At 38.8% G+C, this 12,589-nt stretch overlaps 1 protein-coding gene across 4 annotated transcripts; it reads left to right on the top strand.

Moving 5' to 3' along the window:
* Positions 1-17: 17 nt before the first annotated feature.
* On the top strand, positions 18-12,347 carry eme1 (essential meiotic structure-specific endonuclease 1). Of its 4 annotated transcripts, XM_079397512.1 has the most exons (10): positions 28-63; positions 509-599; positions 845-1,578; positions 1,744-1,871; positions 8,600-8,689; positions 9,068-9,192; positions 9,442-9,589; positions 9,688-9,803; positions 9,904-10,093; positions 10,286-12,347. In XM_079397512.1, exons 3-10 carry the CDS (start codon positions 873-875, stop codon positions 10,460-10,462), a joined length of 1,680 nt encoding a protein of 559 aa, XP_079253638.1. In that variant the 5' UTR covers positions 28-63; positions 509-599; positions 845-872; the 3' UTR covers positions 10,463-12,347. The 4 variants fall into 4 exon arrangements, with proteins under 4 accessions (XP_079253637.1, XP_079253639.1, XP_079253638.1 ...); XM_079397511.1 differs by lacking the exon at positions 509-599 and having other exon boundaries at positions 18-63; XM_079397514.1 differs by lacking the exon at positions 8,600-8,689 and having other exon boundaries at positions 48-63.
* Positions 12,348-12,589: the final 242 nt, after the last annotated feature.

The raw sequence follows: 12,589 nt of genomic DNA, 5'->3' as shown, positions 1-12,589 counted from the left end.
TCAGCTGACGCGCTCCCGTGATCCTTCAGAATCAGAACCCGCCAATTGCAGAACTTGACTTGCGTGAGTAACATAAACATGTTGGATATGTAACACTACAATAGAACGCTTGAGTAGCTACTGAGTTACATCAGCATTTGTATTGTGATGTTTTATGTGGTGTGCTGTCTTGAGCTGCTTTTTTTGTCTTTGTGTGTGCGTAAATGTAAATAATAGTTGTGTGGTGTGGAGCTAACGTGTTACACGCGACGGCTCTAAGTTAGTTCTTGGTTTTGACTCAGTATCGCACTGTTTCTCTTAACCGAACATTAATTGGTCATGTTTCAACAACATAATCATGTAAAAGTGTTTTATTAACGTAACCATATTTTTCTACTAAACCGTGTAGTTACTAGTGTTTGTAAGTTACTGGTAGTTTATCCACCGCATACTAAATCTTTTCCTGTTTCTGTGATTGTATTGAAAACTGTTGTGAATTCCGCTGATATATATTTTTTAATCTCTTTAGCAGATAATATTTTGCTGAAACCATAAGAATGATTTGTGGTAGTGGTGAAAACATAAGTTATAACCGTTTAAAAATTGATGAACAATTAACAGTAAGTTATAACTTACCATCATGTGCCAGCAAAAGTATGTTTGTGAATTTGTTAATCTGTCTTGGAGTTAAATTGTAGCTACACTGTTTTCATTACTATTATTATTTTTAAAAAGAATGAATAACATAATGTTATTATAAAAATATATATATATAAAAATGAAAATAACTTTATGGAATACATAGAACATCTGTATTGTTGAGCACTGCGTGTTAAATTGTATTTTAATTTGAACTTTCCTTCAGACCGCAGATCTCTGTATGACAGCTCAGCATGACCTGCATCGGTAGACCTGGATTCCTCCTAAGTGACAGTGACTCCAGTGATTCAGAGGAGCTGCCTGTGTTTGATTTCTCACAGTCAAAATCCAGACAGCCCAACTTGGTGGTTTTAGACAGTTCAGACTCAGAAATGGCACCTGTTGCTGATCCCGTTTCATCTCTGGAGGTCCACGCCTCCGCTGGAGCTGCTAGAAGTGACGTGTTGATGGTCAGTAGTGACAGCGAAGAGGAGGAGGAAGCCATGATTCCCTTAGCTGTAAGACTGAAACAAAAACAGCTTGGCCTGGGTAGAGCAGCCATCAGTGCAGAGGAGAACCGGGCTTCCAATGCGGTTTCCAAAGGATGTTCTCGCCCCTTAGATGTTCCAGCACATCATATCAACCCCGAGGCCCAGCCGGTTGAACGTAACAAGATCTGTAGCAGTATAACAAGGCAGTGCAGCTCAAACATCGATGCACCATACCTCACAAAAGAACCTCCACCTGAAGCGGAGAATGGCACTTACCTGGCCAAACGCAAGAAAACTCCAGCAGAAGTGGAGGCTGCCAGACAGGAAACCCTGAGGAAAAGAGCAATGCGAGAGCATCAGCAGGAAGAGAAGGAGAGATTTAGGATGGAGAAGAAAGCTCTGGCTGATGCTGTAAAAGCCCTAAGGCCAGAGGAGTGCATCAAACACATGGTGGTGACGGTCGACCCAGGTAGGTGGCAGTGTGTGCCTGCAGTGCTCATCTTTGCTGTCACAGTTGCTTTCAGGGCTCTGTGTGCTTTGATACTTTTCCCGAGTTGTTAAAAAGCACTGACATGAGGTATTAAGCTGCATATGTTGAATGGATTAGTATTGATTAGCTGTCTCTTCCCCATAGGCCTACTGCAGCTGGAAGGTGGTGGCGCTCTCCTGACTTCCCTGCATGCCATGGGCTGCAACTGTGCCATAGAGAAGCAGTCTCTTCCTCGTAGTGTCACATGGGCTAGGCGCACACCCTGCCCTCAGGTACGACAGCACTCTACACATACAAATGCAGCATTGCAACATTTTAACCACATTCATTGTCATTTGCTTTGAGATGCAGATGGGGATGAAAAAAACTTTTAAATTAATTCAGTAAATTAATTATTTTCCTGTTATGGCTGGATATTTTAAATTGTATCTTTTTTTAAAATGAATATTATTATTATAAATAATAATAAAACACTGATAGCACTAATATCAGTCAATAAATGCTTTTTAATTTAGGCATCACAACATAATATAGCAGGGCTCGTAAAATTTCAAAATCCCTGGTAGCCTTTCGGGCAGGTACTCTTCAGATTTTGGTAGCCTGAAAATTTATTTAACTAGCCCAACTAAAAAAAGACCATAAATGTCAATCAAAAACATTTTCAATACACATATGAACGAATATCAAGGAAAGAGTTTTATTTGACAGAATTTTTTTTAATCAATTTAAGGCAATTTATGACTGAGCTGCACAAGTAAAATGAACACCGTATGAGTGGGGTTGGACGATATCTGTGGTAACATTATAAAGTCAAACATGAATTATTATATTAATTTAAAACATAAATATTACTGTCTAAATTGTTTGGATTTTTAGAAGGCACCCCACATTAAAAAATACTATAGTAATTTATAATAAATACTATTGTGTTTTTGAACCATGCTATAGTAAAGTGTATTATACTGTATATATTATAGTATTTACAACACTTTAATGAATGGTACAGCATACTGTAGTTTAACTATAGTGAACATTACAGTTTACTGTAGTAAAAACTAAAGAATACTAGTGTATTGTAGTATACCCTATAGTTGTAGAAAACTTAGTACAGTATTGGGTAAAGTAATTTGTTTCTATTACTATAGTTTTTATTAGAGGTCGACCGATTGATCGGCATCGGCCGATTGTGCTGCAAATTAGGCCGATTAATATACAGGTGCATCTGCAAGCAACACGTGATGCTGCCTCGTGCGGCATGAGAGACCCAACGTTGGTTTCAGTTTCGTTTTAGCCTAAATGAATTCGTTTTGGCTTGTCGTTTATAGCTAGCCTCTTATATTTTAAATTCTTATTCTTTTCTAAATACTGTTAATTGAAAGCATTTGTTGTGGAGAGTGGGGAACTAAAATAGCCTAGCTATGTTTACAGTGTTTATTATATTGTTTGTAAACATTTCACGTCGGCTTTAGGCCTATTTCTGAATGAAATAATAAAATGCGACTTATACGTGACTTCTCTCTCTCTCTCTCTCTCTCTCTCTCTCTCTCTCTCTCTCTCTCTCTCTCTCTCTCTCTCTCTCTCTCTAAAAAACAATTTTTTTTTATACGCACAGCATATTTTAACCATGCAGCAAACCTTTTTAAATATTTTGATAAATTACTGAAAAAAATTAACATCCCTGAGATGAAGGGGGGAAAAAAAGAAAGAAAATTGGCTAAACATATCGGCCCAAAAAATCGGCATTAAATATCAGCCATCGGCTGCCCTGATTTCTAAATATCGGCATCGACCAGAGAAAATCCCATATCGGTCGACCTCTAGTTGTTATATTACCACAGCATCTATAGAATTACCACAACAAATTAAAGTACTTTACTATAGTATGGTTCAAAAACACTATAGTATTTATTTACTATAAATTACTATAGTATTTTTTCATGTGGGACATTAGCTTCTTTCACATTTACAGCTCTTATGTGTTTGCTACGTAAAAACATGGGTCGATCTAAACATAAGATAGGCTTTTTGACCCTGGACTGTTGTTTGCTGTTTGACGATGACTATTGTTATTGTTTTTTTTCATGCATTCAATAAAAAAAAAAAAAGAGAGGCTTTTTGGAAATGCAAATTCATTCTCTGACATGAGGTGGCGCTTTAAGAGCGGCCGCTGAAATAAAGCGATCCGTTCCCCCGGTGACGGCTGTAAAAAAAAAAAAGCAGCACCGCGCTCATAAATGCTGCTTCATCAGGCATTTTATAGGCAAGATTAAATGAAAATGTCAACGATACGTTTCTGAGGACAGTCGGTTCCCTTCAGAGATATATTCACAAAGACATCCGTGCCTTGTTTTGACTTTAAAACGTGCAGCGCTCATATTTATTCAATGACATATTTGCCTTTTGAAGTTTCCAGCCATATCGCGATTCTTGCCTTTCCACCCCCAACTGTAAGATCTCTTGAAATTACAATTAAGACTTTTCTTATACCATTTAACGTATTTAAAACTTTTTAAGGCCTTAAACTCCCTGCCCTGTATTTTAAGGTAGCCCGTCGGGCAGGGCAGTGATACATTTTGGTAGCCCGACTGGAAAACACAATAGCCCCAGGACGTCGGGCTAGCGATTTTGCGAGCCCTGTATATTGTACAGAACAGAAAGTGGTTATTCATTATGAGATTTGCTAAAGATTACATTTAACAGTGTTATTAATTTTAGAGTGAGGTTACATGATGGCAAAGGTAATCTACCAGTAAATGTTACAATACAGGAAATGAGCATGAACAATTAAATATCCAATTACAGTGGGGAAAAAAATAATTTGATCCCCTGCTGATTTTGTACGTTTGCCCACTGACAAAGAAATGATCAGTCTATAATTTTAATAGTTAATAGTAGTTTTATATTAACGGTGAGAGACAGAATAACAACAAAAAAATCCAGAAACAAAACTTTCAAAAAAGTTATAAATTGATTTGCATTTTAATGAGTGAAATAAGTAATTGACCCCTTCGCAAAACATGACTTGGTACTTGGTGGCAAAACCCTTGTTGGCAATCACAGAGATCAGATGTTTCTTGTAGTTGGCCACCAGGTTTGCACACATCTCAGGAGGAAGCAAGATCCTCTACAAGTCATTAAGGTTTCGAGGCTGACGTTTGGCACCTCAAACCTTCAGCTCCCTCCACAGATTTTCTATGGGATTAAGGTCTGGAGACTGGCTAGGCCACTCCAGGACCTTAATGTGCTTCTTCTTGAGCCGCTCCTTTGTTGCCTTGGCTGTGTGTTTTGTGTCATTGTCATGCTGGAATACCCATCAATGACCCATTTTCAATGCCCTGGCCCTGACGGTACATGGCCCTGTCCACTGTCCCTTTGATGCGGTGCAATTGTCCTGTCCCCTTTGCAAAAAAACACCCCCAAAGCATAATTTTTCCACCTCTGTGTTTGACGGTGGGGATGGTGTTCTTGGGCTCATAGGCAGCATTCCTCCTCCTCCAAACACGGCGAGTTGAGTTGATGCCAAAGAGCTGGATTTTGATCTCATCTGACCACAACACTTTCACCCAGTTCTCCTCTGAATCATTGGCAAACTTCAGACGGGCCTGTACGTGTGCTTTCTTGAGCAGGGGGACATTGCGGACACTGCAGGATTTCAGTCCTTCACGGCATAGTGTGTTACCAATTGTTTTCTTGGTGATTATGGTCCCAGCTGCCTTGAGATCACTGACAAGATCCTCCCGTGTAGTTCTGGGCTGATTCCTCACCATTCTCGTGATCATTGAAACTCCACGAGGTGAGATCTTGCATGGAAACCCAGACCAAGGGAGATTGACAGTTATTTTGTTTCTTCCATTTGTGAATAATCGCACCAACTGTTGTCACCTTCTCACCAAGCTGCTTGGCGATGGTCTTGTAGCCCATTCCAGTCTTGTGTAGGTCTACAATCGTGTCCCTGACATCCTTGGACAGCTCTTTGGTCTTGGCCATGGTGGAGAGTTTGGAATCTGATTGATTGATTGCTTCTGTGGACAGGTGTCTTTCTCAGCTCCTTACCTGTATAAAGCCGGGCATACTGTGTGATTTCAGCAAGGTATCAACTCACACTGTACGAGAAGATCGCATGCGATGTAAAGCCAAAGCTCACGATTTATGTGCTCACACTATACGGTACGATTGTCGAGCGCGATTCATGTGCTCACACTATACGTGTGAAATACTCGGGTTTCGCTTGCGCAGACAATATATATATATATATATATATATATATATATATATCGGCAATATCGTTAGGATTTGGCTTTTCCAATTAATGTATTAAATTATTAATATTTATTATTATTATTATGGTAGTTTTATTATTAAATTTATAGGTCTACTACAATTAATTTGCCCCAAATTATTGCACATTTACTGCACAACTGAGGCACGGATAATAAAAGATTAATTTAGATTACTCCTCACTGAAAATTATTTAAAACATTTAGATACACTGCCCTCCAAATGTTTGGAAACGCCCTAGAAAAGTGGGGTTTTTTTTTCAATATTGGCATGAATCCGTTTAAATTGGTGATAATTTTGCACTGATAAGGGACAACACAAACTATGAAAACATATTTTATTACATAAACAGTTTATACATAGAAAAAAATAAAATTTTCGATTAATCAAAATATCCACCATTAGCAGCTATTACAGCTCTGCATATTCTGGGCATCCGAGCTGTCAGTTTATTCAAACATTAACTTTGAATTGGCAGTCAGTTGTTGAAGTTATTAAAGTGTGCTGACCCAAAAATCTTTTAAAAACCTGGGCCAAGTTTAAACCAGTAACCAGGCATCACAGCTGGAAAAGGGTCATGTCTGACTTTGACATGTATATATTGCCATTATTATGTTTTATTGCTGGTCTTCAATGATAATGTCAAGTTACTTTAATGTATTTGCACCAAAAAATAAGGATTTATGCTGATATCGTCCAAAACCACACTTTGCCAGGGGTGTTTCCAAACTTTTGGAGGGCAGTGTATATTAATAGGCCTATAATTAAAATTCTCAACCATCTAGCTAGCCTATGTCTGGACTCCGAACACTGAATGAACAGCTTAATGAATAATCAGTCAATGAAAATAAAACCTTTATTACAGACAAGGAAATTCCAAAAACAACTAGTTTAACACGAAATACTACTTTTTCACTACGTATATCATCCATAAGAAATTTATTTTATTTATTTTTTTTAAGAAAATAAATTAAGACAATAGCCTAATACTACCCAATATGTCTTTCGTCTCCTCTGAGAGGATATGTTCTGTTAATGCAGTGACAGATGCCAAAAGCTCATTCAGTTTTTACTTTAACTTTCTGTAGCTTGAATTGACTGGATTTGAAAACTTCTTCTCGGGCATTACGCTCATGCAGTTTGCAAATTGTTTGTGTGGTATGCACTGGCTCGCCTTCAAGGTTTAAAACTGAAATATTTATCATTTTGCGACGTGTTTGTTTTTATCACTGATTGCAAAATGATGGACAATGACGCACGTTTCCCGTGATAATGACATTAATCTAAAGATCTCCCTCTTTTCGTTTTCTTTCTTGCTGCAATAAAGCTTAAATAGTTAAAGTTCTGTTTTCACGCAGGCACAGTGAGGGAAAAAGCACTGCGTCCGATTGCCTGTCGGGAGAGGCTAATCGCATCTCGTTTCCCCCTGAACACTGCACGGCAAACGACGCACGACAAAGCTGAAATTCAGCCCGACTCAAAGTCGCACGAGTTAGAATTCGGCTCACAATCGGATGAAAATCGCACAGTGTATGTCCGGCCTAAAAGACATCTGGGAGCCAGAAATCTTGCTGATTTATAGGGGATCAAATATTTATTTGACTCATTACAACGCAAATCAATTTATAACTTAGTTATAAACTTAGACTATATTACTTAGAGTTTTTTTTGTTGTTATTCTGTTCAAACAAACATATCATTAAAATTATAGACTGATCATTTCTTTGTCAGTGGGCAAATGTACAAAATCAGCAGGGGATCAAATAATTTTTTCCCCAACAGTAATTGTTCTTTTTTGGGAGGGTGATGCAATTGCCAGAGTATTGCAGTTATGCAATATGTCACCCAAGGGATTTCTGTTGAATGTCACATACAGATGATGAATTTTGAATTTCAAATACACGAATATAACATTATAAGATCTATATAGATTTATCTGATGTTTTTAGATATAGAAGATGCTTAAATATCTGTGTGATGTCTCGTATCTGGGTAGAAGTTATGAACATCTTAACCAGTGGTTCTCAGCCCGGAGGCCAGGACCCGCTAGGGGGCCTTGAACAAACTTTTAGGGGCCCCAATAAAGTCTTAAAGTCTGTGCGAAATCCAAATTTACAATATTTATTTTGTTAGTGCACATTGCTAATCTTACGTGAATTATTAATCCATGCAACTTAATCCATTAATTGTTTGTTTTGGTCATCTTTAATCAAAATCTGATCATTTGCTTCTGCTCTGGAATGGCATTCCCTCTCTGATGACTTCAGTTTTACAGCATGGGCAGAATATGTTTAACCACGCCCCTACAACTGTTAGATTGCAGTGAGTGAGAGAGATGAGAGGAGGAGCACAAAAAAACCCTGCCCTCTATTTAATATTCTGTTTCAGAAATACGTCACCATACTGAAGTAAAGTCGGCAGCAACTTCTGGTTTACACAGATTTTAAAAGTATTTAAATGTGCTTTTACTTACACACTATCATCTTAATATGATTCTAAACAACAACAAAAAAAGATGTACCACATGAATCTGTCATTATATTTTTGTGTTCAGTCGTTTTGTTACATCAGATGTGCCAGAGGTTTGTGTTTGGTAAGATAGGAGATATCTTGAATATTGTCTTGGACAAAAGGGGGCCTTGTAGTCAAAAAGATTGAGAACCTTTCATTTTAAATCTTTTTACACATATTTTTATAGTTCATTTGAATGTTTTATTTGCAGACTTGTGAGATGATGTCCATTCCAGACTCAAATACTATAATCCAAGTTCCTATGGATGACTTTGTAACTATGATTAATAACTACTGCAAGGTAGGCAAATTATGTTCTGGTGTAGTGTAATTTCCTATTGGACCATTATAATTACCTAATTAACCATTAATAGGATAATTGTTTGATGTGCCCTTTTTGTATGATGTGCCAACTAAAATGTAAATTAAAAGAGTTTTGTGGCTGAAAGGGCAACAGAAAAACTAGCAGTTATGACCTTTCCAAGAAGAGTCAGAGCAATTAAGGGTAATGAATATAATTACAGAATCACCTCTCAATTATGTAAAAAATGATCCATAAACTGTTTAAAATATGCAGTTGTTCAATCTTTGAGAAATGCATTTCTTCAGAATTTTGACAGCCTTGGGATTTCACTCCTGATTGCGCTCTATGTGGGGCTTTTATTTTTTTTATATTTAGAGGCAATGCAACGGTGTGTTGACAGAAAGCGGCATATCTCTGACCGCCTGGATCCAAGGACTTATGAGCAGGAACCCAGGCAGAACCCTCAGTCTAGTTGTGATTGACATAGAGAAGTACTTCAGGTGAGTGACTTACTGAGAGTCAGACATTGTTTTAGTTTTTGACAATTTATTTAAAATTTCATCTAAATGCTTTGACAAATATACAAGCATTACACTTATTTAATACTTTAAACTCTTATGTTTATGAATTTATCCATAAATTGGGCAGTACTCATAAAACAAACATTAGCATATGTATGTTAGATTTTAAATGACAGATTAGTGAAGAGTTTATAATTGCTAAATTTTGCATTAAATGTTCTTTTGCAGAAGCCAGAATTCAAAATGTCAGAAGAAATACCGTGAGGCAGTGCTGGGTGAGGAGAAGAATGTGGGACTTCAGGGAGGGCAGAAAAAGAGAAGAAAGAAAGACGATATCAATCAGCTTCCTGAGGTCTCGCGAGTGCAGGTGGAGGAGGTAAGCTGAACCACCTCATTGGCAGTCGATATAAATTCATGGTCATATTTGAGGTGCTCTGCTTCAACTCAGTCTTTTTTCCCTCACCTGTCCATCAGGCTTTGGTAGACCTGCAACTGCAAACTGGGGTACAGGTTCGCTTCCTCTCTACCTGGAAAGACTTCACTGATTATATTACCATGTTAACCAAAGCAGTAGCCGAGGCACCATTCAAGTGAGTGGGAAGCCAGTTTCCATATTTATCGCTCTCCCAACCAGCTGCATCTTTAGCTACAGTGGTTTATTTTTTACTTGTGTATGTTTATTCTTCTCAGGCGGGAGCGAGAGAAGACGGGATTCACGTTTTGTTTAGAGAGTGAGTGGGCAGGGGGTCAGAAGGTGGACCGCTCAGGGAACGGCCTTCTGCAAGTTTGGAAGAGACAAATACAACAGTTGAACCGCGTCAGCCCTGATATGGCCAGTGCTATACTTAGTGCCTACCCCTCTCCTCGGCTTCTTGCTCAGGTTAAAGCTGTTTTCAAATATGAAGTGCCTAACAGAAAATACAAATTGTGTTTGTCAGTCTATTATAGGCAGACGGATTAACGACATATTGGCATATACGTTTTTTTATTTTGTAAATAATAATTTTATTTAGGACCGTTATTGTTTTTTGTTGCAAGATCTCATGTTTGAATGTATATTTGTTACTTGTAGGCATATGCACGGTGCAGATCAGAACTTGAAAAAGTCGGTCTGCTGGCAGACATACTAATTCGCCGCGGAGAGGGTGTGACATCTACAACCCGCAGAGTTGGTCCGGAGCTTTCCAAACGGCTGTTTCTTTTGATGGCATCACACGATGCCCATCAGCCCCTTGATTCTGCTGTATAGGTTCTTCTGTCTCCTTGTACTCATGAGGACAGATGACAAAAGCATTATGTTATAGATATTTATTACTTTTCAGATATTTTATTAATTTCAAGCCTGAATTTGCCAGATTTTCAAAGTTATATTTTTGTCTGTTTGTACTATATAAATTGTTGCCATTAAATGTTTCTTAAAGTACCTGAAAACGATTTTACTTTACCTCCATCAGAATTTGTTTTTCTCAAATGACCTCGGGCCAAACCGTTCTGCAACTTTTTATACTAAAGGGGGAACCTTGAAAGTTTCACTTTTTCTGGGTATGCTCTTTGAGTTTTTTGTTCTCTTCACCCCAGTGGCAAATAACCTTGGACGGCAGAAGCCGAAATGCAGTAAATTCTCAGAAATGCTATGCACGCACGGTATTTCTTGGACGCATTTAGGACTGGTAGGTCATACCCAAGCTATTTCATTTAGAATTCATTCACTTTGTTGTCCTTACATATTTTAGCAGCACTAGAGAGGGCACTGTTAATTGCAGAAGCAACAGTTTCAGTTTTGTCTTTTTTCCTGTTTAAGGCACTACTGCGCTCCTTTCAGAACGAAAATGGCCCCTTGAGCTCACCGTACTTACTGTCTAAAGACTGTAGAGGCTCATGGCTCATTTCCAGCACATTAGAGAATGGCACCTGACCAAGGAGTGTCGTGTTGCCTGAAACGAGCGGTGGGGTAACGAGCCGTTAAATGTGCTTAAGAGATGAGCTGCATGCTTCATCCTTGTCCCTGAAGGAAGTATTTCCTCTAGTTTAAGGGATGGCATAACAAACTATGGCTAGTAGGTGTGTGCTTGTGCCGAAGGGAATTATATGAGCAGAATTACGGCAGCTTGAAAAGGGATCACCTTGGAGTGATTGTTTAGCTGAATAGTATGAAATCCAATTTTCATGTACTCTGAACACAGACCATAATAGCTTTTATGACCTAGAGTCTGCAGTGCTAACATCTTCAGTGGCATGTGAATGGTTGAATGGGACTTTAATTTTCAAAAAGCAGTTGTAGGATATTATGACTTACAAAGTACAATGTAACTCATCTAACCAAAATGTTTTGGAGGAGGAATAGTTTCTCTGCATATGGTCCATTTGCATCAAAATATGAATATCTATGAAAGTGCAAAGGGGCTGTATATCTTCAGCTGCAATGTGCATATATGAGTCATGACTACTCCACATGATAGATTGCACGCTGTATTTCTGTTCAGCAGAGTAGCAGTTTCTCATTTGTGGTGCACGCGGGATTCTTCCTGCTTCTTGTTGGAGATTAATAAGTATTGGGAGTGGCGGTAGGTCAACGTCGGCCACCTTCACTCACAGTCAATAGAGTGGGGAGCAAAGCAGGGCTGTTAGTCACTGTCTTTCCCTGGATATTCTCAACTCGGCTCATCTCTTGGAAAAATGTGCCTTCTTATCGGCCGCCACACAAGATGGAGTGCCACGGACAGTGCTGTTTATGGTTTCGTGAGTTTGTTTTGTTCCAGTTTCGTATTCTTGGCAGAGTGGGTGCACTTCCAATTTCTTGGGTTGTGCCACAGTAATGCCACCTGTAGTGTGGTGGCCCTCCGTTGACAGTGGCATAATAATAACACGTTTCTTCAGGCAAGTGATATGGCAACAAGACAAAGCCTCTGATATTATCCTTCCATTGCATTCTCAGTGTGTTTTGCCTTGGCGCTCGGTGAATCACGACCCACTCGGAGCCACTTGCTAAAACGACAAGAGAGAATGTCAAAGACTCCCAACAATCTATTTCAGAGCATGAGTAGGCCGGCCACTGTGGTATTGGTTTCTTTGCCACCAGCGTTCAATCAATGTTTCCTGCCTCTCTTTAAAAATAAATCATTATATGGCTCTGCTTCTGCCTTTCTTTTGTTCATTTGCAAATCAGACACAAGCGATTCAAGTGTTCAGATCCAGCTCTTGTGGGAAAAGAGATGCAAAAACCTCAAGAAAACAACTTTCGATGCCAGAGCTAGAGGCTTTTTAACTTCAGAGGGAAAACATTGCATTGTTGCAGGAGTTTGTTTTCTACCTTGCCCTCTCCTACCAGCCTTTTTTTAGACTGCACATATGTACAGAGTTTTCTTCTCTCACTGTG

The sequence above is a fragment of the Barbus barbus genome (genome assembly GCF_936440315.1).
Source record: "Barbus barbus genome assembly, chromosome: 38".
Classification (NCBI taxonomy): Eukaryota; Metazoa; Chordata; class Actinopteri; order Cypriniformes; family Cyprinidae; genus Barbus; species Barbus barbus.
Note: the sequence above shows the minus strand (reverse complement) of the source record. Positions and strands in the feature narration are given on the sequence as shown.